General features: G+C 46.0%; 3 protein-coding genes across 6 annotated transcripts in view; 2 read left to right on the forward strand and 1 right to left on the reverse strand.

The window, feature by feature from the left end:
• LOC309345675 (discoidin, CUB and LCCL domain-containing protein 1-like) overlaps nt 1-2710 on the forward strand; it is a 42136-nt gene extending 39426 nt beyond the window's left edge. For both annotated transcript variants that reach the window (XM_081868949.1, XM_081868950.1), the window contains exon 15: nt 1491-2710. In XM_081868949.1, the coding sequence (XP_081725075.1) occupies nt 1491-2038 (548 nt within the window). In that variant the 3' untranslated portion in view covers nt 2039-2710. The remainder of the gene's footprint in view (nt 1-1490) is intronic.
• A 4069-nt stretch (nt 2711-6779) lies between these two features.
• Nucleotides 6780-18113, forward strand: TAF12 (TATA-box binding protein associated factor 12). Of its 3 annotated transcripts, XM_081869736.1 has the most exons (7): nt 6780-7014; nt 9617-9701; nt 13318-13569; nt 14187-14264; nt 14535-14649; nt 15913-16001; nt 16743-18113. In XM_081869736.1, exons 2-7 carry the CDS (start codon nt 9633-9635, stop codon nt 16776-16778), a joined length of 639 nt encoding a protein of 212 aa, XP_081725862.1. In that variant the 5' UTR covers nt 6780-7014; nt 9617-9632; the 3' UTR covers nt 16779-18113. The 3 variants fall into 3 exon arrangements, with proteins under 3 accessions (XP_081725862.1, XP_081725863.1, XP_081725864.1); XM_081869737.1 differs by lacking the exon at nt 9617-9701 and having other exon boundaries at nt 6790-7014; XM_081869738.1 differs by lacking the exon at nt 6780-7014 and having other exon boundaries at nt 9687-9705.
• An 813-nt stretch (nt 18114-18926) lies between these two features.
• Nucleotides 18927-24991, reverse strand: LOC309346059 (ras-related protein Rab-39B-like). Its single transcript, XM_081869731.1, has 2 exons — nt 24480-24991; nt 18927-22117 (listed from the first exon to the last, which is right to left on the reverse strand). Exons 1-2 carry the CDS (start codon nt 24698-24700, stop codon nt 21694-21696), a joined length of 645 nt encoding a protein of 214 aa, XP_081725857.1. The 5' UTR covers nt 24701-24991; the 3' UTR covers nt 18927-21693.
• Between the last annotated feature and the right edge of the window lie 1060 nt (nt 24992-26051).

Genomic DNA, 26051 nt, shown 5'->3' on the forward strand with positions numbered 1-26051 from the left:
ACAGGGTTAATTCTAAGGAACCGGGTTCGGGTGCCCATAAATTAGTTTTGAGCCAATGCAGCTCATTGTGCAGAAACAACTCCGGCAAATTTGGACAGCTCTTATTACCAGCTTGTGCTCAGCATATTCGCTCCATTCACCCCACACAGATGGGACCAAACACTTAGCCCATTGACTCCTGATTTCCATCCATGATGCTTAGCACGCATAAGGGGGGGGGGAGAAGAGAACTGGGCATGAGGCCATCAGCAAACATCTGCATTCTGGAGCAGCTGGTGGCAGTGCCATTCGTGCAAAGGGCCCACAGGAAGGAAGGAAGCAGGGAGGCGGGAGGAATTCGGGGGAATCTCCACTTTGCGCCCTGCCATGGCCCAGCCCTTTGTCCCTGCTATACAAAGCCACTTGGATCAAGTCCTGTTGCTGCACATTTCTCAGGGGTGAGTGCAGGATGTCAGCAGTGCTTGTAGGAGTAGGACCAAGGAAATATGTCCTGGCAGAATCCATGTTTGGGGGTGGGGGGATGATACAGATGCAAACTAGGATGAAGATCTCCATTTAGGCAGCTTGTCGACACAGGAAGGTCTTCAGCAGGTGGGAAAAGACAACAGAGGTGGGACCTGTCTAATATTCAAAGGGAGGGGGGAGCATTCCAATGGGCTGGTGCCGCAACACTAAAGGCCCAATTCCTATCTTGGGTGCAAAGGACATCCTGATAAGATGGTAGCTTCATGAGGCCCTCAGCTGCAGAGCACAGTGATCAACTGGGACTATAAGGGGTGAGACAATCCTTCAGGTTCCGAGCCGCATAGGGCTTTGTGCACCAATACAAGAATGCAGACAAGAGACACCCTGAGATGGTATTACGTCAAACACAAATAAGGTTTCTAGTGGAATACTCTGCCAATGGAAGTTCAGCAGGCATTTTCCGATTCAACTTTTAAATATGCCTGTTGAAAAACTATTTTATTCCATCAGGGTGATACAGGCAGTTCAAAATACATCTTTCCACAACAGTGACATGATTTTTTTAAAATAAAAAAAATCAACTTCTTTAATATGGCTTTGATTACATGGCTTTTATGTGCAATTGTAGTGATCCACTCTGATATATAAAATAAATTAGTGGCATACAATTATTTGTAAATGAATGAATGAATACAGTGCTACCTTGGTTCTCAAACTTAACCTGTTCCGGGAGTCCATTCAACTCCCAAAACCATTCAAAAACCAAGGCGCGGCTTCCGATTGGCTGCAGGAGCTTCCTGCACTCAAACGGAAGCCACGTCGGACGCTTGGCTTCCAAGAAATGTTCGCAAACTGGAACACTTACTTCTGTGTTTGCGGCGTTTTGTTCGGGAGCCAAGCTATTCAAGAACCAAGCTATCACTGTATGGATGTACGTACATACATACATAGGCTGATTTTCGGTGATGTGTCTCAGAGGGCTGAATCCATAATTTCACCAGGATTTCTGTTTTCCCCCTTTACAGAATACGCCGAGCCAGATGTGGTCCAAGTCAGCCCCAGTACCCAGTCCATCCCGTCTACATTCAAGCCGGCTCTGGACGAAGGCTACACGCTCCCCCTGGTGGTGAATCACTACGATGTGCCGGGAAAACACCACGAGTACGCAGAGCCCTTGCCTCCCGAGCCAGAGTATGCCACCCCCTTCTTAGATCAGTCTCCTCCTGCAGAGCCGGAAGGAGGTGCATTCAGGAAGAACGTCTGCGTCATCAAAGTCATCTCCTCTCCCCAAAGCCAGGCAGGACCCCTGGTCTTGCCAGTCTGCCCAGAGGCCCTGGCGCAATACGACTCGCCTGCTCAACGGCTGGCAGAGAAGCCAGAGGGCAAAGCGGGCGAGGCTGGCTTGTGGGAGGGACCTGCCCAAACCGGCACCATCTACGCGGAGCCTCTTGGCGACCGGACTCCGAGCCCGAGAGACGAACGCCCTCCGGCGCAGCCAGCTACCTCTCCGCAGAGCCGCTCCTTCCAGCTCACGGACTCCCCGCTCACACACGTCTATCACGAGCCCTTGTGAGCAGAGCAGAAAGGATCTTCTGGTGCCTAGGCTGCTAGGAAAGAGGTGGATTTTTGCAGAGCATCTTCAGGTCAAGGGCGTAGGAAAGCCTTAATCAGGCTCTCTCTTTCCATCTATCTCAGTATTGTCTACACTGACTGGCAGCAGCTCTGAAGCAGAGATCTTTCCTAATGCTTGCCACCTGATCCTTTTTTAAAAAAAATTGACTGACGTTCTGGGACCTTCTACGTGCAAAGGGCTTGCTTCACCCCTGAACTGTGGTCCTTCTTGTAGGAAAAACATAGCACTCTTCCTTCCACCAGCAAAGGAAAATTGATTCGGTTTTTTCCATGTTCAACTCCTATGGAGCCTGGGCAAGCTTTCAGTTCCAGGGGGCTTGACTGGGGTTCCCTTTTACTTTAATTTAGCAAATGCCTCTGACTTATCTTCATTAGGACTTGAAGGAACCAGTCATGTGTTTGGGCAGAAGGTTGAAAAATTGCATTCATATGGTAACATTTATTCTCACTGCTCTGCGGTTGCAATTACTTTTTGTGAATAACAGATATATAATATATATACATGTTGTGACATGAGGTTCCTAGGAGGAAGAACAGAGCCACCATAGCTCCCTGTTCCTCCATCGCATTCCCTTATTAAAAACTTGAAGGCATTTTGTAAACCAAATCAAAATCCTTTGCTCTCTTCCTCTTCCCAACAGCAGTCGCCACAAATCCGCCAGATGTTTTGTTTTACTTGCTTTAACTATTCATTTGCTGCTCACTGATATATCCTTCCCCACTTCATGGAGGCTCAAAAACATTAATACATCAAGAAAATGTTTGCTGGCTATCAGTGGCGACTAATTCCATGTGCTGGGAGGCAGTTGTCATGGACTGGTTGGACACTGAGGAAGGGGAGGGGAATCTGGGCAAACAGATGTAGCCACGACTGGAACACCCCAGGGCAAGCTGAAGATGGGGAAGGGGTGGTTGGGGACTTAGGAGGTTCTCGCAGGACTTCAGAGGACAGCGAGGGGGCAGCTGACAGGTCACGGGAGTCAGGGGAGGGGGACACGTCGCCAGAAATCAGAGGTGCCCCCTCCCATCTCGACAGACACAGCAGGCTCTGAGGCTTTGGGAACAGTGCGCTCCAGGAGACTGAGACAGGCAACAGAACAGGCCAAATTTACTAGCTGATCCAGGTGAAGATCATGGGATTTGTTAGTTCTGGGAGGTTTGTGGTCACTCGGTTGGATTAGGCTCAGAGCAGGTGAGGATCACCTGCCTCATCAAGTGGAATAAACCCAGATGTGTCCATCAAGATGGGAAGGAGAAAAGGGAAGCAAGGCAGAGACTCTGCTTAGCTTTTGACATGGATGGACCACAGCTTGGCTGCTTCACAAACGCCACTGGACTGTGACTTAGGGACTTTTTCTGACCCTGGGTCTGCTGCAGAGGTGAGGAACCTGGCCTTACTGTTTGCTTGTGGTACTGGACTGTTGTTGTTTTTTTTACCTTTAGGACTGACTAGGACTTGCCGGTCAGAAGGTCGGCAGTTCGAATCCCCGCGATGGGGTGAGTTCCCATTGCTCGGTCCCTGCTCCTGCCAACCTAGCAGTTCGAAGTCAAAGTGCAAGTAGATAAATAGGTACCACTCCAGCGGGAAAGTAAAAGGCGTTTTCATGTGCTGCTCTGGTTCTCCAGAAGTGGCTTAGTCATGCTGGCCACATGACCCGGAAGCTGTACGCCGGCTCCCTCGGCCAATAAAGCGAGATGAGCACCGCAACCCCAGTCGGTCACGATTGGACCTAATGGTCAGGGATCCCTTTACCTTTACTCTCTAACATGGCCCTTGTGGCTGTGTACACCAGCAAGACTTACATCCAGGTATGCCAGGGTTCAAGACAGCAGGACATTCAGGATAGTGGTTGCTGGAAACTCTGGTGGGGGAGAATGTTATTGTGCTTGGGTCCTGCATACAGGGTTCCCATAAGCATTTGGTCAGCCACTGTCAGCACAGGAAACTTGACCACTGGCCTGATCCAGCCAGCTCTTCTGATGTTCATACATCAAAATACTCCTTGACATGAGCTGCGATATCATGGTACCCTTAGGCCAAAACAGGCATATAACACTGACAAAAAATGATGGCAAAACAAGGATTCTCTTTGTTAAGAACCAAAGGGCCTAGGCTTTTGGCAAGGGGGCCACAAAACAAGTCCACAGTATAGAGAGCAGCCACAAAAAAGATACTCTCACTACTGGGCCTATAACTCTCGTGACTCACCACACAAGGCAACAGCAGACAAACCTCTTAGTTTGAGATGCAGGCTGGAGAGCATGCCTTTCAGGGACTGGGAAGCTGTGGCCTCCACTATCACTGTTGGTCAAGGGCCAAGACGTGAGCCAAGGCATGTGGTGGAATAGCAAGTGTTTGACAAGGGATGAAGGTGGCGCTGTGGTCTAAACTACTGAGCTTCTTGGGCTTGCCGATGGAAAGGTCGGCAGTTCAAATCCCTGCGATGGGGTGATCTCCCGTTGCTCTGTCCCAGTTCCTGCTAACTTAGCAGTTCAAAAGCATAACAGTGCAAGTAGATAAATAGGTACTGCTGCAGTGGGAAGGTAAACGGCATTTCCATGCGCTCTGGCTTCTGTCATGGTGTCCCGTTGTGCCAGAAGCGGTTTAGTCATGCTGGCCACCTGACCCAGAAAGCTGCCTGTGGACAAACACCAGCTCCCTTGGCCTGAAAGCGACATATTGAGTGACATAATTTATTATGGGAGGGGACTGTTACAAACTGGACCCACCCTCCACTTAACCAGGCTCCTGTGTCTTTAATAGAGTTACCAAAATTTACCAGCTGCTTCTTTACCTAAAACAACCAATTCCTTATCAGGAAACAGCACACTGTAGATCTGTTGGAGAAACCCTAATCTCACAGTAACCTCCAATTTTCACTCTTCTTTCATTTCAACCACATTAAATTGGGGAGCCAGAACAAGCGATTACCAGCTGCCCCGAGTACAAAAATTATGCTTCCGAAATCTCTTGATAGCGATTCCGCACAGAAAGAGGCAAAGCCACAGCCGCCCCTCCCCATGTGCCACTCACAGCAGAAGCCCTTTTTAACAAGACGTTAGGCCCACACCATGCCCAGCTGCCCGAGACGCCTCTTGACGTCACAGCGAGCAAAATTGCACCCTGTAATATTTGGGATGGGCATAATGCCACAGCGGCTTCAGGTTCCCTTTGATCCCCACCCGCCTCTTCCGCTCGCTATCCAGCGGTATTTCTGTAGAAAGTTATCGATACCCGCGTTTCAACACATATGCAAATAATGGCAGTGCATTCTGGGTACCTTTCCGAACCCTGTATTTCAGCGGCCGCAAACAAGATTCACCCTTAAGAGGGAGTGAAAAATCTTACCCCTACCGGTGCAAAGGGAAATCGCAGCGCTTTTGCAATGCGGGTGCTCGCATGTTTGCTCGGGGGAGTAGTTGCAAACTATGTGGCGATGGGGCTTACTGCCAAGTAAGTGCGTCTGCTAGGATCGCGACGTTAATTCTTGCAAAGCTGCAAAGAGAGATCTACAACCCAGCGGAGGTTTGCCTGAGTTGGGATGCATACAGCGGGTGCACCGACGGTTGTCGGTCGGCTGGGCGAGAGGCTGCTATTACCATGGATGCCACTGCTAAGGCAGGCTAAAATCCGGACCCTCGCAAGAACCATAGCAAACCCCTGAGCTCCACTGCAATTACTTTCCAGACTCATTGTACTCTAGTACCTACATTGAAAGACCTACATTGGCTCCCAGTACGTTTCCGAGCACAATTCAAAGTGTTGGTGCTGACCTTTAAAGCCCTAAACGGCCTCGGTCCAGTATACCTGAAGGTGCGTCTCCATCCCCATCTTTCAACCTGGACAGTGAGGTCCCTTCTGGCAGTTCCCTCACTGTGAGAAGCCAAGTTACTGGGAACCAGGCAGAGGGCCTTCTCGGTAGTGGCACCCGCCCTATGGAACGCCCTCCCACCAGATGTCAAAGAGAAGAACAACTATCAGACTTGTAGAAGACATCTGAAGGCAGCCCGGTTTAGGGAAGCTTTCAATGTTTGATGGACTACTGTATTTTAATATTTTGTTGGAAGCCAGCCAGATCGGCGGGGTATAAATAATATATTAGTAGTAGTAGTAGTATCACACCTTTACCATCCTCTTTTCAAAGCACTCAGGGTTGCTTATACAGTTATTTCTTCTGTGCTTAAAAAATAATAATAATCTACACGACAACCCTGTGAAGTAGGCTAGGCAGCACTGGGATTCGAACTCGCGTTTCCCCATCACACTTGCTCAAGACGATCCTTTTGCACGAATGACGCTCACACTTCACCTTACCTACGGCCAACCTGATACCGGTGCAAAAGCCCGCGCGCTTCTGCTTCCTTCCAAGCACAAGAAAGAAAGCGCAGCACCGCCACGCGCTCTCGGATTGGGACCCGAGAAGGTGCCGCGGCCACCTATTCAAACACCTACATATAAACGCGTTTCTTTTTCCCACCCTTCCCTCCATAAGGTCCCAGCCGTAGTGCGCCTGCGCACTGCGGGGCTGACCCAGAGAGACGATTTGACAGCGGGCGCGAGGGCGCGCGCAGACCTTATTTCACCACAAACAAGAAAGAGCGGGGGCGAGGGAGTCTCGGAACGCCAGGAGCTTCGGCGCATGTGCAGACGAGACCAAGCGGCCCAACCTTAAAAAGGGACGACGGAGGCGCTTGCCGATTGGTTGCCGCTGTGTGGGCCAAGCGTCTTTCCTGGAGCGGCTCGTGGGGTCGTGACCCCGGAAGTGCTGTGTCGCGGCGCCCCAGTGAGGGAGGAAAGGCGGCAATCGGTCGGAAGCGTCGAGCGGCTCGCAGGGGGGAGATGGCCGGGTAGGCGGCCGAGACGCCGGTGAGCGGAGCGGGAGCCCCGGTTCGAGCCGCGGCGGCTCCCCGCTGAAAGTAAGGCAGAGCTCTGGACTCCGAGGGGCCTCCGGGGGAGGGGGCTGCCTGCGGGGCGCGCGAAGCCGCCAAAATACGTTATCCGCCTCCCGATTCCTCCCTTCTCCTTTCCCCTGACGGCAGGCCTCCCGACGCTTGACAGGGTCTACCTTAATTCATCGTGCGTTTTAAAACACTTTCCTCGTCGTGTATACAGTACAGTGGTACCTCGGGTCACATGGTTCAGGTTACATACCCTTCAGGTTACAGACTCCGCTAACCCAGAAATAGTACCTCAGGTTAAGAACTTTGCTTCAGGATGAGAACAGAAATCGTGCAGCGGCGACGCAGCGTCAACGGGAGGCCCCATTAGCTAAAGTGGTACCCCAGGTTAAGAACAGTTTCAGGTTAAGAACGGACCTCCGGAACTTAAGTACTTAACCCGAGGTATACACGCGCTTATTTCGTCCGTCTGTTTTCACTTAGGACATTTTAAGGTGGCCAGCAAAACATGAGCGCTCGCCACATTATATATATACACACGCGCTGAGGGCGAGATTATACACGGTAATATAATAAGATGCAGCAACAAATCGATGTCATCAAAGCAAAGCAATGGTGGCTGGTACCAAATGACACTAGCCGAGAAGAGAAAGAACAAGTGGCATCAGATTTCATGCTTATTTCTTTCTTTTTAATAAGCCTCCGGAGAAACAGAAATGTCTTCCCGAGTGATGGGAAGTTGAGCCAGGCAATTGGCAGTGGCGGGAGCCCTGCTTAAAGTGGCTGCAGTTTAGGAAACCTCCGGATTGGGGGCGGGGAAGAGGCTTTGGGGATGTCAATGTGGTGCAGCCTAGTTTCTGTCCCTGTATACATTCATGTTGCATTGGAAACAAGATGCTGCTGCTTCCCCCCCCCCCCCCAAAAAAAAAAACCAACCAGGGTAAGAGGGTTTAACCATGAAGAATGAAAACTCCTAACAACATAGACTAAAATAAATCAGTAGGGATTTATTCTGCCAAAAGCTTAAATTATGCAAGTTCCACAACATAGAGACTGTTGGAGTGTGTGCTCCCAGGTCGCTGATTACAACTGAATTTTAAAGCACAAACATAAGATTGGAAAACAATGCTGTAGAAAGGAGTGGGCAGACTTTAGGCTTGTGGAATCTAATTTGTTTTACGCTGGTACCCTAAGATCCAGCAACCAGAGAAAAGTGCAAAAGCCTTATAATTTTTTTAGTACCAAAACAGACATGAGCTCATGGTCACTCCACACAAAAATCTTCTCTGGATCTTCTCCCCCTCCATTATTCATTTCAGAAGTATGATTTACAGGAGGAATTATTTTTGTTGTCATTGTTAAGCAACTGTGTCAGAGATATCTTTGCTGATCTACATCAAATGACTCTTGAGAACTACCAGTAGATTGTGATCTACAGTATTTTCTGCCCACCACTGCCATAGAATCTGCAGTGCCCTTAAAAAAGCAACATATTTCTTACTTCTCCCCCTCCCCACCATCATGGCTATGCTCTTGTTTTGCAGTTTTCTGGAGAACACACCTGCTCTTATTCTTTGTCAGGACTGGGGAACCTAGAATCATAGAATCATAGAGTTGGAAGAGACCACAAGGGCCATCGAGTCCAACCCCCTGCCAAGCAGGAAACACCATCAGAGCACTCCTGACATATGGTTGTCAAGCCTCTGCTTAAAGACCTCCAAAGAAGGAGGTCTTAAAGACCTCCAAAGAAGACCTCCTATTGCCCTTGAAATGCTGCTGCCCTTCCTGATGGTAGTTGGAGTCTAATAACATCTGGAAGGCCACAGGTTGCCCAGCTCTGTTCCGTTATTCTTCCTTTACTGTATTGTAATAGCAGTAATAATGCTTATAGCATTTTGAATAATTTCATTTGTTTGTTTCATTTAACAGCATAACTTTCTTCTCCCCCCTTTTTTTTTTTTATATGAGGTTCTCAAACATTTTACAATGCAAATTTAATTTCTTAAGCACTGCATCCATACTTTCCCTCTCTCAGTATCCTAATCCTCACTTTGGGACATAAAGTTCATCTTTCCCCAGCATCTTATAAGCCTGTGTTCCCTTACATTTTGTAATCACTTAAAGAAAACAAATGCCATCGTCCAAGCACTTCATCTACAAGATTTCACTATTTTTTTCTGAGGTTTTGTAAAGAAGGCCAGCATATCAGATTTGAAATTGGGGAAGGTAAAGCTGAGAGAATAGTGGTTTACCACCTAAAAAGTCTGTAACTGATGTGATTTTTCCATTTCACAGCCAACAATCCTAACTACTATGCTTAATTATAAACAAATGTATTGGTCACTGAGCTTTTGCACCAGTGCTGTGATACATCCATCCATTGCAGATTAATGCACCTGTACCATGTAAGGCCTGGGTAGAGAGGATGTTCTCTTGAGGAAAGTCTATGCAGTGACAATCTCCTATTTATATATATGTTAGATTGCCTACACAGATCCATTTTAACCAGCAGAGAGAGAGAGAGATGTGATAGCTTGTAAAATGCTCTGGGGGAATTGTATAAGCATTTGCAACAGGGGAAGAATGGCTGTATAGGTTAACCCTTACTGTTTACTTGCAGGAGCTTTTTTGGGGAAATGGCCTCTCCATTCAATGGTCCCACAGCAGTTTCTGATGTAATTAAAGATCTAGACACTCAGATAGCTGTAAGTAAGTTGGCTTGAACTCACCAGGACATGGCATGCTGGCATCATGGTGAGAAGCTGCAGGTGGGCTTGTGGCTTTTCAGTTTTGCTTGTGTGCCGGAACTGAAATGTGCAAGAGTTTATTGTCCTTTCCCACTCAGATTTGAAAATGCTTTGTAGGAAATGATCCTGTCTTGTGTGCTTGGTTAGTGAATATGGTCTCCCAGAAGATGACAAAAACTAGTAGAACTGAGTGCTGGAATCTCTCTCCAGCATCATTGCTGTATCGCTTCCTGATAAAGAAGTAATCAATCTCCCTGTTGACTTGCACGTTATTCCTGCCAGCGTTACTCCTCTCTATAGAGATGCATAGGAATGTGGAACATTTTACAGGTGGCCCCTACCCAGAGGAATGTTATGATGATCACTAGTTGGAACCTACAGACTGTCTTCAAGAAAAGCCTCACATAGAGCACATTATAATACAAGCGGGAGGTCCCTACAGCATGGACAACAGAGGCCAGGCTATCCTGGTCCAGGAATAGCTGCAGCTGGCAAACCAGCCTGAGCTGAGCATAAGCACTCTTGACCCCAAAATCCACTTAAGAGTCCAATGACAAGTTGGAATCCTGATTCCAATGGAGTGCAGAGATAGAGCTGCATGCCATCAGCTGATGCCACCATACTCCAAATCCCTAGATGACAGCTCCCAGTGGTTTCAAATAGATGTTAAAGAGCATAGGAGATAGACTAGACCCTTGTGGGACCCCATAGTTCAAAAGGTGCCAAACAATGATATCCTACTACTGTTTTGTTTTGTGTTTTTTTTTTTTTTTTTTTTTTTGTAGCTCCCCTGTAGGTAGGAACTAAACTAGTGTGACATAGTACCTCCAACTCCCCCCCACCCAAAAAAAAAATCATTCCAAAAGAACACCATTCTCATCGGTGCCAGAAGCTGCTGAGAGGTCAAGGAGAACCAACAGGGTCACATTTCCCCTGTCTCTCTCCTGATAGAGGTAATCAATCAGTGCAACCAAGTCCATTTCAGTGCCAAAACCAGGCTGGAATGGATCTTGGGCTGAAAAAGGTTCCCCACCGCTGCAGAAGGAGATTCAAGAAGTAAAGCAATGCAGTGCCAGGTATCAGAAAAGAGCACAGTGGATTTGTCGAGAAGAGGCAGCAGAATGAAAAGAACAGGAAGGAATGTAGAAAGACTGGCTAAAATAGGAGAGAGCAAGAGCTGGGAGTCTTGAAAGTAAGGATAGAAAGCAAAGGTTGCATCCATTGCTGAGATGATAAGAGAACTGCCTTCAGTTTAAAAGTTGAATTCTCCCATACTTTGAAGGGACTTTATATGCATCTGCCAGCTGCTTGAAGAGGAAACAACTGCTAAGTATATCTACCATGTGTGCAGAAATGTGTGGAGCCGTGCTTGCTGGGGCTGATGGGAGTTGTAGTTCAGGAACTTCGACAACAGTGCCATTTTCTATGACAGAGTAACAATATCTAGTGTAAACAAAAGTGGAATGAGCGGTCATGGCTTCATGGGCCTGCCAACATGCAAACAAAGCCCTGGCTGTTGCAGTTGCTAATCTATAAAGGTGTGAATCTGCTAGTGGTTAACTTTACAGCCTATGAGCTCCTGAAGTTCATCTGGCACTGAGCCTTGCCATTCCCAGGCATATATCCTTTTCCTCTTTCTGGGCAGGCTATTTTTATCGGCAAACCATTGGTAGCACAAGGTTAAGGATTTGTTCTGGGTGAAGCTAAAAAAAAACCCCAACAACTTATATTTACATTGCCTTTCAACCTTTATTGTTTTGAATAAGGTAGAATGAAGCATTTCAATTGCAGCCTTCTTAATAATTCTTGTGTGGATTAATACTAACAGAGAACTTTCTCTTTAAAATAATAATGAAGCGTGGTTTCCGCTTCCTTCATATTGACTTCCTTGCATCTTGGGTAGTCCGTGTTCAGCATGGTTTGTGTTTTGATATGACGCTGACGTCATTGTTGGATTACAATTTTAAGCAAAATGCGTAAGAATTAAAATAACTGCATGTGGTAAAATTGCATGCTAATCACCTGTATATTAAGGTTCAAGAAAATGCCATTTCTGATTCTTGAGAAGTTGGTAATGTTTACCTTTTTAAAATATTTTCTGCAGCTGTGTTGATTGGTAACAAGCTGCTGCTGAGTGGTCTGAACTGAACACACAAGCCAATAGCATTATAGACTGGATGTTGAGAGATTCTGAAGAGACTCCTTGAAATTCGATGTTGCATCTTGAATGTTTTGGAATGATCAGAAAACACATTTTGGTTGGAATTCAGGCTAGGTTAGCTAAAGTTAGTTCCAAGTGGAATCAATGGGATAAATTAGTCATGGCTTAAATAAGTACAGTACTTCTAACTTATCCTGGACGAAGCCCTTGGTCTTTTTTTTTTGGGGGGGGGGGGGAGAGAACCAAAGAGAAGAAACATTCCCAGAGAAATGCTGCCACTGAACTGTAGCCCTAAGGCATATTTGCCGCTGGTGGGTTTAAGAAATTGGATATTGAAGGTTAATAGGTGGAACCGTGGATTGACAAACATGGTCTATTTCCATAATGTAGTCCGTAAGAGAAGTATAAACATAACACATTAACACATCCCAATCTGTATTATTTGAGGGAAATGTCAAGCTCTAGGATGCTAAAGATCAGGTTTGTGAGGGCGATCTGTCTGCGACATCTGTCACCCCATTGATTGCCAGAGTTGATTCGGCTGATCTGGCTGGCTAGGCGGGTGTCCCCTTCCTCCCTCACCGCTCCATGTGCGTCCCTCCAGAAGCTGCGCGCTCAGTGGAAGAGGACAACCATCCCAGATAGAAGGAGTGTACCGTTCTTTGGTCAAGGGTGTACGATAGCTGCGCTCCCCTGTTAGAACCTCCAGACAAGCATCCTTTAGTTAGACTACGGGCTTTCATCTATAGCTGGCTATAAGAGGAGCAGTTTTCCCTTTAGCACTTTTGTCTTAGAACTATCAAAACGATGGGTGTGGAGGATTCTTATGCATAATCAAAAGTTGTCCAAGAACTACAAATACATATCTCCGGACACCAGGGGTCAGCAAGTGCCTCATAGTTGCTTTCTGGGCAATCTAGGAGCAGGGAGGGAAGTTCTTATTACCATGGCTGTCAGATCCAAGTCTCTGGGGAAGTGCTTCTGACACCCACAAACACAGTTTCTGCTCTGATTTCCACATTGTGATCTGATACTGGGTTTGCATTAAAGCTCTCACAGAAAACAGGCCTTGAAAGCTTTCCATGAGGTGGCATTATGGTGACCAGTGCTTTTTCCCTTTAAAAATGTTTAGGGGTACTCTCATTTTCCTACTCAGATTGAAATACTTCCCCTCAATTAGGCCAAACTTAGATTCACAAAATGTTTAGGGGTATCCATACCCCCAGAAAACAAAGCACTGATGGTGACATAGTTAAGGTGCTTTTCCAGCCACTTCAGAAAACTTGTTCTTTCAAAGGCTTTTCATATCTGAGTTCCAGACTGCTGGGAATGGTTCTAAAATAGGTAACTTGTTAAATCGCCTCCGTCTTCCCTTCCTCCTCATTTTAACCCTGGGATTTGTGTTTTCTTCAGCTGATTGGTTTGGGCCCACACAATCCCAAGAAGAAGCAAGATCTGGACAAGCTCTATGATCTGAAGGCTAAAGCTCAGCAGATTATGAACCAGTTTGGCCCATCTACCTTGATCAATTTGTCCAACTTCTCCTCAATCAAGCCAGAACCAGCCAGCACCCCTCCACATAGCTCCATGGCAAACAATACCACTGTGGCGAAGATGCCAGGGACCCCTAGCAGTGGCGGGCGCCTCAGTCCTGAAAGCAACCAGGTAATGGCTTTTGCAATACTGGGAAAGCGAGTGGGGTAAGGTGAGGTTGAAAAATAATATTGGTTGGCTGCTTCTGGTCGTGCCCAAGAGCTGCCAAAATCTCCCTGTTCCATCTTGTGACTTGAAATGAATAAAAGCTTGAGTCTTAGATTCAGAACCATGTGCTGTATGTGGGGCTAAACTTGAGGTTGGTCCAGAAGCTGCAGCTAGTGTAAAATGTGGCAACTTGACTGCTCACTAAAGCAGGACATCGCCAATATGTTACCCTGCTGTTGAAATAATTGCACTGGCTGCCAGTTAGCTGCCAGGCTAAGTTCAAGGTGCTGGTTCCGGTGTATATAGGTCTATTCAGCTTGGGGCCAGGATACCTGAAGATAACCTCACTCCTTATGCCCAGTCCATGTCTATGCTCTGCAGGTGAGGCCCTCCTGCTGATACCATCTTACCAGAAGGTCCATTGTACACAATGAAGGAATTGGTCCTTGAGTGTTGTAGCACCTGCCTTTTGGAATTCCCTCCCCATGAATATTAGATGGGCATCATCTCCTTTGTCTTTTTGGTGCCCATTGACCTGGATGAACTGTACTAATGTTGGTGATCTCTTTCCCCTGCCCCAGATATTAACTAAGAAGAAACTACAGGATCTTGTCAGAGAGGTGGATCCAAATGAACAACTGGATGAAGATGTGGAGGAGGTAGGCTTTTGGGGGGAAATGAACTGAATGAATCCCTAGTCCTGAATAATCTCAGACCCCTTGGTACTTGCCTGAGCTCATCCTTAGTTGAACAGTGCCACTGGTTCAGTTAGGAAACAAAGTGGTTTTCCTTGATGTAAAGTCACTGGGGATGGTGATTACTTGTTGGAAGAATGTGAAGCTTCAGAAGTTAAATATAGTTTCACGCATTGTTATATCTCATGCCGAAACCCATCACTAACGTGCTTGGTGCTTCACTGTTTTTGACAGATGCTGCTGCAGATTGCTGATGACTTCATTGAAAGCGTTGTGACAGCTGCCTGCCAGCTTGCACGACATCGCAAGTCCAACACTTTGGAAGTGAAAGATGTCCAGTTGCATCTTGGTGAGTGCCAGTGCATGAGTTGTTTGTTTCATGAAGGCTACTGTCAGAGCTGCCTCTAGGTCCCAGCTCACAGAGGACCAACGCCAGGCTGATGTTATGTACAAAAGTCTTTATTGATGTTTAATTTCCATTTCAAAGCCAGAACGTGCAACCCTACGTCTAAACTCTAGATCGGCGAAGTCCCGTCTGAGTCTCCGCCCCTTCCACACCAGTTTAAGATCCTAGCCCTGCTCCACCTCCTGCGCTGCTCTCTTCTCCTCTGGGTCCTCCTGCCCTCTGGGGCATTGCCCTTTCTGGACTCTTCCAACGCTGAGTCGCTTAGCTCCTCCCCCTGCCTCCGGCGTGCTTTAGGACCCGGTTCCCAGTCCTCACTCTCTGCTGTCCCGCGCTCCTGTACATTTGAACTTGCTTCTCGCGCCAACGCAGTGACCTTTCTCCTAACCGTTACACTACTTCTATCACTGCTTCCCCCTTCCGTGACACTGGCCGGATCTGACCTCCCTTCCGTTGTCCGACTCTCCGAGGGAGGCGTGGTAGGCTCTGCCTCGTCTCCTCTCCCTGGTGGGGAAAGCACTGGCCCCGATGCCTGGGACTCTTCCCCCCCACTCTGCTCTGGTGGGGAAGCTGGTCCTGATTTCCAACTACTGCTCTGGGAGTCCCTGCTGCCCCCTTGCTCCTGGGGCGTTCCCCTTGGGACCCCCTGCCCCTGGCCACTGGCGCTCCCCTCTGTGAATCTTCCGATTCGCTGGAGAGACTCATGGAATCCCTCGGACCACTGTCCCCTCCTACGCTCCCTTCGGATTCCTCCCCCTCGCTCTCCATCTCCCATCTTCCCTGTGCCTCAGCGCCTGAGCCCCTGACAGCTACTATAGGTGGCTCTATGTGCCTACTCTCCCCGTGTAGTGAGCCTTTCATGTATAACAGTTCACCAGGCCAGTTAGGCCACTGCAGTCTTCTTCCATGTGTTAGGGTGTGCAGAAAATATCCTGTAGTGAACCCCTGCACACAAGGGAATTGCTGTCACATGCAATTCAGAAGTGTCCCCTTGAAATTTGTCCTAACCAGATAAACCCCTAAAATAAAGAGAAACAGAACTCCTGCCAAAACAGGATTATTTTTTCATTTCTCATTTTGTTCTAGTTCTTAGAAACCAGACAATGATTTCTGCTTACATGATTGAATTGATAAATATTTCTCCTTAACTCTTGTTTCCTCTACCTCTTTTTCTCATCCCCTCCACCCATGCCCTGTTCTTTGATGTAGAGCGGCAGTGGAATATGTGGATCCCAGGTTTTGGTTCTGAAGAAATCAGGCCATATAAAAAAGCCTGCACTACAGAAGCTCACAAACAGGTAAGGAGGGTGTTCCATCCAGAATCTGGAGCTAAATGGCATCAGATAAACCAAACATGTCAGCAAGGGGAGAGAAAACACCAGGTGTTTATACTGTACTTTCTAATGTCCACATTCCCTTTCTGCGTGTGTGTGTATGAGAGAGAGAGAGCGCGCAATATAAATACTTAAGAACATCACTCCTTCCGTGCCATGCCTTTGGGTCAAATGCATTTCCATCTCTTAACTTAGAAACAAAACAAACAAACAAACTAGCAGGGGGCCTGATCTGAGTCAGGACTGCAGCATGTCAGGCACAGGCTCACCTTTTCCCTGTACAGTTCCTGACTGAGATGGGTCCCCTCCCTACTAAAGCTGCTGTTTGTCCTCAAAGGAAACAAAATACGTGCACCCCTATATTTTTCATCCTGTAGGAGTAATAAAAACTAGAGTATGCAGAGCAATGTTCATTAGGAAAAGGGAAGAATCAAACCTCCCTGCACTGTGGTCACAATTCAGATTGAGGACCCTCCAACAGCTGCGGTTTTTTTAATCTAAAAAAACTGATACGGAAATGCAGCCATACCTCATTTTGACTCTTAAGTGGACTAGTTATGTGATTGAGGTATTTGGATACTATGGTGGCCAGGTGAGTGGAAATAGTTTTCTGGGCCCAAAAGAATCTACCTTCCACTGAAACTTGCTGGTGGTCCATTTCCCTGATTTTCACTGTTCTTTTTCTCCCTCTCTCTCTCTTTTCAGAGGATGGCGCTGATCCGCAAAACAACAAAGAAATAATGCTTGGGAATGGCAGGGAGATTAAAATGGCTCTTCTGGGCGGGAAATCCGCCTCAAGCTTGTGGAGTACCCATGACATCATCCGTGGGATTCTTTTTTAAGGCTTTGCAGAGAAGCGTACCTTTTAACTGTGCAGCAATATCTGACTTTGAGGGGAGACCTGCCAAAAGTCAATAGGCCCTGCCTCTTCCCCCCACCCTTACTCCACAACATATTTCCCCAAGAGAACACAATGTATCTTGAAACACTCAGACTTTATTTTCTGCCTTCAGAGTGATTTATGGTGTAAGTGGTTGTCCAACGGACAGAATATTTTGGTATTTTGGGGAACAGTATTAGAAACAGCTATAGATGTTTTTTTTTTTCTTCATTTCCCTCTTACTCTTTGTAATGTTGCTGTTTATAGATATTTGGATTTGTTTTATCAGCAAAGACATTATGACTCTAAAACTAGGTTGCAGTACTGGCATGGGTTGCGAAAAAGCAAAGGGCATCAGGGCAAGAGCCAGAGAAAGTGCTGTTCATTATAGGTTGTTCAACACAAACATCTCTTTTTCCTCTTTTAAATTCCAATATGGTCCTTATTGCAAGTCCCTTTAACTCTTAAGGATGCAATGGACATCCACTGCATAGCAAAATATCTGTGAAGTTCTGTGCGGATGGTGGTTCTGTTGGAAAGCGTTGGTGCAGTTCCCAACACAGAGAGATTATTATTATTATTATTATTGTTATTATTGTTATTATTATTTTTAAACTGGCAGCATCTGTCTTGTGAAGAGAACAGTCCTCAGTATCCACAGCCCAGATATCAATCTGTGCTCATAGAACAATTGGCTTGCCTCCTGTCTCTTCTGTTACCGGGAGAAAAATATAATTGAGAATATTTTGCTTTCATTGAGTGTTCCAATACCAAAAGCACAACTCAGGCTGAAAATCAAAATTGGTGCAAAACTGTTGCCTCAGACTTTCATGGATTATGAATGGTGGGGTTTTTTTTGCTGCTTCTGAAGCTCCTCGCTTGCTGAAAAACTGCCCTCCTTCCTCACTTCCACTTTGATAGGTTGAGCTGTAGCAACAGAAGTGTTGCACTGCCTGTGTTCTGAATGAACAAGCCACCTCTGACCACACAACGTACACTTTGTGTTCTCTCTCTCTGTGCGTAACAGGTTTTCATTAAGCCATCCAGCAGTGGCTATAGAAGCTTTCCCTTTTTATGCAAGTTCTCCACTCATTTAGACTACGGTAATAAACAAGTACGTTAATGTTCCCTGTTTTTCAAGATTTCTCATGCACTTTGCCCCAGGTAGCATGCAATTTAGTGCTTTCCATTAAAAGGGGGGGGGGGGGAAATGGCATCAGTTCATAAAACCACAATGCTTGCCTTTGTAGCATGAGCCATTAGGAATATTCCAGCGTGTCATTTGTTCTTTTAAACTCTTGTTCTAAAAGAGTAAATCTCCATTTGTGAAAACAATCCATCCTTTTGTTTTGCCATGGGATTAGCAGCCAAATGGAATCCAACTGAGGCATATGTCTAAATAATCCAAAATGAATTCTGAAATTGCACCATGGAGGCAGAGGGGGGTGGGGAGGGGGAAGAACCTTTGCTGCAGTTATTTTATGTATTGCATCACTTGAAAGCATCTTCACCATTAAACAACCAATGACAAGGGCATGTTTATTTATTGTCATCCCCATCCATGATCAGGGACGACGGGACTTGGAAGTCGAAAGACATTGCGGTATTGCCTCAGTAAACCTTTCCCCTTCAAGAAATCAGTACATCCCGACCCTCCAGTGTGGTGTAGTGGTTAAGAGCGGTAGTCTCGTAATCTGGGGAACCGGGTTCGCGTCTCCGCTCCTCCACATGCAGCTGCTGGGTGACCTTGGGCCAGCCACACTTCTTTGAAGTCTCTCAGCCCCACTCACCTCACAGAGTGTTTGTTGTGGGGGAGGAAGGGAAAGGAGAATGTTAGCCGCTTTAAGACTCCTTAAAGGGAGTGAAAGGCGGGATATCAAATCCAAACTCTTCTCTTCTTCTCCCCATTAGCCACCCAAACATCTAAGGACTTGCCCCATAGCTGCTGCTGTTTTCCTTATCCCGAGTTTTTCACATGCTGCTATTTTTCTGCATGGATGAACTGTTTCTTCTATAGTTTTTGATGAAGCTAGTACATGGGCTTTTCACCGTAAACAGCAGAATCATTGCTTCCCATTGCATATGCATGCTTTAGATACTACACCTTGGGTTGTATTCAAAGCAGCCCAGTTGAAATTAATGGACCTCGTCATGCCCTTTAATTTCAGTGGGTGTACTCGAGTAGAAGTTAACTGAATGCAACCCCTTATAACTGCCATGTGTATAGAGAAATTAACGTGTTGCTGTAAGCTAGCATTGGCAAAGTATTGTGAACTAGCCCAAATCCACTTATAGAAGATCAACAGAACTCAAACCAACTGTATCATCCTGTCCCCAAAAATAAATTTGAGGCCCTGCTTCATGTAATACCTTAAATTGGGTAGTGTATCAGAAATAGGCTACATGTAATTCAAGTGTGTGGTCCTGATTTTCTCCTGTAACATGCTTTTTCACAACCCAACAGTAAAGGAGGCCTCCTGCTTCAAGCATATGTCCGCCAAGTGTGTTACTGCAAACCACCCAGAAGAATGCAGTTTGGACATGCCATCAGTGAATAGGTGGGTTTCCCAGCATCAGATATGCAGAAAGGTAGATTTCCCCTCCCCCCCACATGAAATAAATGCACCTACAAACTCAACTCAAGTCCTCACTGTGGCTTCTGCTGATGCTCTTTCAAGTAAAGATGGTGAGATGCAGCTCTCTGGATGAGATGGTGTGTACCGAATACAATAAATGGCATTGGCAAAATGAAAATGATGCTTCAGAGCCTATTATTAACCTTTGCTATTATAATTGAAATGTACAGTATATGGTTTATCTCTTGGAAAAGCATCGAAAACAGTGGAAACGTTTGAATCGGGGTTGTAAACAACTAGGTTCAATTCAGAGTAGACCCACTGAAAGTAATGGATCTAAGTTTGTCTTGTCCTTTAATTCCAGTGGGTTTACTTTTGAGTAGCCACATGTGTAGAATAGATTCCTTTAGCTCTATCTTGCATTAGCTATAGACTAACATTGGATACAAGCCTAAGAATTTGAACCACCAGCCGTTAAATTGGATTACTGAGTGTACAGTTTTCGTAAGAGGTGACATCTTAGCAGGGCCTCTGCATATTCTATAGCAGCAACACAAAGTGCAGAATTTAGCATCCTGGCAGTTTATACAGCCTTTAGCATAAACATGTAATAAAGACTGAATCTAAACAATTGCTCAGATGTAAGTCCAATGTTGCCTGCTCCCAAGTGTGCATCAACCTTAGTTTTGGAGCAATTGACTCTTTATAACTGAGTGTTCTCCAACATGTTGTCTCCACCACCAGGTTTTCTATGCACTGATGATCTGACATTGCTACCATGGTTCCAAAATGGTGATTTTTGTTGTTCCCTGTTAAGTCATCTATAAATGCAACATATTTGCTTGATAATGGGAGATGTCCTAGAGCCTAGAAATCCACCAAACAGGCAAGGGAACATTTGCACTGACGAGAAGGCAGGTGCTATCAAAGAATTATAAAGTCTGTTTGGGAATGGCTTTTATTCAGATGCTTGCTTGCCATTATTGTCTGCTTGGGAGGGATGACTGAATTTTGCTGTGCAGCAGGGGAGCTGTAGGAGATTACCTTTTACCCACAGAGGTGGGATTTTACCTATGGGAGACAATACCCTCCAACCACCTGCTAACACTTCCAAACTTCGCTTCTGTCAACACTTTACCCACCCTGCCACCTAAAACTGATAATCTAGTTCTGCAAGTATAAAGATGGCTGTATTTTCCTTTATTTCTGTTCTCTACCTTGCAAGGAACCCATGTGTTTCAATTAGTGCTTGGGACAGATATAAATAACTGGTCGCTGTTGTATTATCAAAGGGGTAGCATTCACTGGCCTATTCCACAACATGCCTTCTTGCAACCTGTCTCTGCACTAAGCATGATTGAACCTAATTCGCCAAAGCACCTCTTCCCAGTCCATCCAAAACTCTTGTATGTGGCCGGTTGTACCATCTTCATTTTTCGTAAAGAAGAGTTCTGATTAATCTGGAAGTTTGATCATTACCCAAGTCGTATTGTCTGTGTGACTATAAAAGCCCTGTCATTTTCCCTATCTCCTTCAGGCATCTCCTTGAGACAACAGGAGTAGAGAAAGTGAATTTGAAATAGTGTTTACTTGTTTCCACAGATCTTCTGTAGACTATTAGGCACCAATGTTATTTCCTCCTAAAAGCAGGTGATCAAAGTGTATCAAGAGTTCTCAAACTGATCAGCCAAAGAGGATAGGTTAATGAAGGTGTTCACAAATCAGGCGGTGAGCTAACAGGATGATTATGGTTTAGGCAAGCTTTTCAGGGAGAGCAGGTCCATAATACCTCCACACATTTCAAGCCTCTTCCGCATCAGAGGTAAAAACAGGAGATGGCAAGAGTTGGGGGTATGTGGGGGGGAAGCAATAGATGGGTGGAGCAAGGTTGAAACCAGGTAGACCAGGTGCAAAAAATATTTCCAGAGATGTGTGGTACGCAGAAATGAAAGGTATATGTTGCAGTAATTGTCAGTATGCCAAAGGGAGCCTCAGATCAATGTTCTCTGGCTTCATTCTGCAAGGATTTTACTCTCCCATAGGTTAGCAATAACAAAAGGGAATACACCTTTGCTTATACACCTGCCTATAAAAGCCTTTTATAGCCTTCATTGCTTTCTAGATGAATGGCTCATGGGCAGCATGCATGGGTTATTGTACAAAAGGGCCCATGCACTTTCCCAGAGGCAGTTGACATTTGCTAGCAGGAACATTTCTTGCCCCCTTCCTGGGCCTGGGCCTCAGGCTGTGCCAAGGGTGGCAGTTTGCTTTTCACCCCATCCCACTGTTCACTGGGTCTCATTTTCCCACTTTTCAGAGCCTCGTATATTCCCATAGTCAAGATCTGGAAAGCCTCCCCCACGTTCCTGTTGCTCTTCGCAGACGTCTCAATGTACTTGGCCTCCAGCAAAGTGGCCAGTTTCTCCGCCTCCTTTTGTCCAACCTTCCTCTCGGCCTCCAAATCGCTCTTGTGCCCAACCAGCACAAAGACAATGTGGTGAGGCTTCACCGTGTCCATCACTTCCTGGTGCCACTTCCGGATGCTTTCGAAGGATGCTCTGTTGGCCAGGTCAAACACCAGCACACCTCCAGCGGAGTTGCGGTAATAGGAACGTGTCACGGACCTAAGTCAGGAAACACAAAGAAGGAAACTCATTCTCACTTGGGTCACCTTCGTACAATCAACCACCTTAGGGCATTATATACTGGTTTATATACTGGGGATGCGGGTGGCGCTGTGGTCTAAACCACTGAGCCTCCTGCTGATCAGAAGGTTGGTGGTTCGAATCCCTGTGATGGGGTGAGCTCCCATTGCTCTGTCACAGCTCCTGCTAACCTAGCAGTTGGAAAGCACGCCAGTGCAAGTAGATAAATAGGTACAGGTACTGCTGTGGCAGGAAGGTAAATGGTATTTCTGTGTGCTCTGGTTTCTATCACGGTGTCCCATTGCACCAGAAGCGGTTTAGTCATGCTGGCCACATGACCTGGAAAGCTGTCTGTGGACAAATGCTGGCTCTCTTGGCCTGAAAGTGAGATGAGCGCTGCACCCCCATAGTCACCTTTGACTGGACTTAACTGTCCTGGGGTCCTTTACCTTTTTACCTTATACTGGCTTAGTGTTTTTAATCTTTATTGGCATAATATGTTGCTTTGGATAGAAGAGGGCTATGAATGGAAGAGAACACAAGGCCTAAGATGTAAGATGGATTGAATAAGGTTTGGAACACAATGTGTATTGTTAAACTCACCTAAGAAGCAGTTACAGATAGGTAGCCGTGTTGGTCTGCCATAGTCAAAACAAAATAAAAAAATTCCTTTCAGTAGCACCTTAAAGACCAACTAAGTTAGTTCTTGGTATGAGCTTTCGTGTGCATGCACACTTCTTCAGATACACGTGTGTATCTGAAGAAGTGTGCATGCACACGAAAGCTCACACCAAGAACTAACTTAGTTGGTCTTTAAGGTGCTACTGGAAGGAATTTTTTTATTTTGTTTTCACCTAAGAAGGGCAAGGCAACTTGGCCAAGTCCAGAAATTAAGTTGGAATTCATTTGCTGAATATTGGAATATATAGCAAACAATATTACCGCATAAGTTATTGATGGAGTTACATAGTTTGGTTACTGATGTCCAAGGCTTGTATCAGAAGCAACTTGTTGCTGCATTTGATGGGCTTTGACCAGATTTCCCTCAGGGTCCCTACCAACTCTATAGCACAACAATTTAGGCTTGTGCTAATGGAATAAATGCATTGGATACCATCCTGAGTCATTTTATGTCTGATGTGTAAATTACGTAAACAATTCCAGCATTAATTATTATTTTAGTGTCAAAGTTAGTTAACAAAATTGCATTAAAACGTTATTGAAAGCAGCATTAAAATATATGCCAGATGGAAATGAGTCTTCATGAGTCCAACAAAATATTTCACAAACAGCCGTTTTATGAGACAGAAGAAGGAAATACAAATAGAGACGCCTTTCAGGAAAGGGAGGAACCCTTCCTATTTAATCAGTTTTGAGTCTACAGAATGAGGAGTTACTCATATAAACAACTGTCGTATGTCTGCAGCACACCTTGGATGCTTCCAGACTTTTTTTTTTGGGGGGGGGGTGATTCAGTCACAAACGAACAAATTCAGATTGCACAATTATAGCTGGTTGGGAGGTATTGCACAACAAAACCTGCTTAATCCCCCAAATCAGACTTTTTGCCATAAGGAAAGTAACAAGATAATGGGGAACCTGTAACCCACCAGATGTTGTTGGACTCCAAGTGATGGGAATTTTAGTTCAGCAACATGTGGAGGGCCCCAAGTGTGTGAAAACCATATAACCAACATGCTTAAGTTTAATTAATGCATGAAGGGGTTCTGCCAGGCTTAGCTGGGGTCACTCCCCTTCACCTTGGGAGGTATTCAAGTCTAGTGTTGTACCTCAGTCTACCTGAGAAGCTCAGCATGTAAAGAGGTCTGAGCTGGTTGCTCAGAGCTCATGGCTCTGACAAGCCTTTCTTGAGTTCATAGACCAATAATCTAGGAACTTTCACCACTGTGACTAAGCCCAGTTCCACTGCTTGCGCAACTTTTCTGAATGCTGTATGGAAAAGCACATGAATCTGACCTTTGGAGTTTGTAAGTAAACCATTTTTAATTCATCAAATGAATGGTCTTTTTCTACGCTGGGGAAGAGGGGAACTTTGGAATAAATTTGCAATGGCATATTTTAAAAGCCTATATTTCCACACTTGACTTTGTTGCATATTTTGTGATTTGATCTCTCTCACAAAATAGTACGGTACTTGTCCCAAACTTTGATTTTGGCATCCATACCTGTTCTATTCCTTACCGCCAAGTTCTTTTCCCCACTGCTAGACAAGTTCCCCATCATCTCATGTGAAAGCCCTTCAACAACTTGAAGGTGGCTGTCATATCACCTCCTCATTTCTCTCTCCTTACTACAGATAAGACCTCCATTCTAAACTCACCTGAACCGCTCTTGCCCAGCTGTATCCCAAAACTGTAGTTTGATGCGCAGGTCAGGCTCAATCTCCAGGAAGTGAACATAAAAATCCACACCCACAGTTTGATTCATGGACTCAAGGAAGACCCCTTCGGCGTAGCGCTTCAGGAGACAGGATTTTCCCACAGTGGAGTCCCCCAGCATGATAATCCGGAACTGGTAGTGCCAGAGCGAATCCACTGCCATCCGGAGACTGGGGGAGAGGGGAGAAGAAAGCTGGAGAGGCAAGTGGGAACGCTCGTACAGTGGCACAAACTAGGCACTCCACTCCCCGTGTCTAGATTTATCCAGCCACACGGCCAAGTGGAAAACACTCTTCTTGAGCTCCGACAGAAGTGGAAAACTGGTTGAGGCTTGTTGTAGGTGAAAGCAGATTGGTCGCATCTACAGCCTGGGGCTGACGGCTGTTTCATTTCATGTTCAGGCAGGCAGCTGCTAAGCCAGCCTGGATGTTCATAACTCGCCCTTTTTCTGCCCCACCCTGAGAATGTGCAGCGTTTATGGGAGGGGAAGCCAGGCAGAGAGGAAGCACATTTCACATATATTCTACAGCACCCTTTCTTCTTTCTGGTAGCAAAAAGATAATATTTCTGGGCCAGCAGTCAGAGCATCGGGAGAATACATTAAACCCTTTCAGAGCTCTAATGAGAAAACACATCACTCTCATTAGAACGTATCAGATGTTATCTATGTATGTGTGAGTGTGAGTGTACACGCCCTTTCTCTAGGAAAAGTGCCAAACCTTAGAATTTAGAAAACAAAAACAAAATGGGGACCTACATGGGTGCATATTTACTTGGAAGTAAGTACCCTTGCATGGGATTGCAGCCTCACTGCCCTTCAGTCACTATTGCTTTCTTTTGTCTGTGCTTAATCTTCCAACAATCAGTTTCATTGGTTGTCCACAAGAGAGGGAGAAAAACTTTTCTCTAGTCCCTTTCTCCATGCCATGTGTAATTTTATACACCTCTATCCTATCTCAACCTACCTTTTATCTACATTTTAAAAGCCCCAAATGTTGCAACCTTTCCTCACACGATCGCTGGATCATGTTGGCTGCCCTTTTCTGACTCTTTTCCAACCACAATATCCTTTTTGAGGAGAGGCAGCTAGAAATGTACACAGTGCTCCAAAGTGCAGTTGCGCCATAGATCTGTATAACGGCAGTGGTTTAGCGTGGGTTGCCAGTGCCCGGGGCCACATGGAAGGGTGAGTGAATGGGAGGGAAATGGATGGAGTACACATGCACATCCAACTTCCTAATGCTGTCTGAATTACCAGGAGATCATAGCCACACAGATAAGGAAAGATGAGTTGTTCCGTTTTCTGGAGAGGTCACTTCCTGTTTCACGTGGGGAAGCCATGTTCAACAGAGCCCAGAGACAGAGGAGTGCAGCCGTATTGAGGCAGCACCAGATGTTGAAATTTTGCTCCCCTAACCATTTTACGCCCCTGGGGCCCCCTCCCCACCACACTATGCCGCTGTATAATGGTGTTAAGATGTTGGCAGCTTTGTTTCCAGCTCCTTTCCCTAGAA

The sequence above is a fragment of the Podarcis erhardii genome (assembly GCF_964252035.2).
Source record: "Podarcis erhardii genome assembly, chromosome: 7".
Classification (NCBI taxonomy): domain Eukaryota; kingdom Metazoa; phylum Chordata; class Lepidosauria; order Squamata; family Lacertidae; genus Podarcis; species Podarcis erhardii.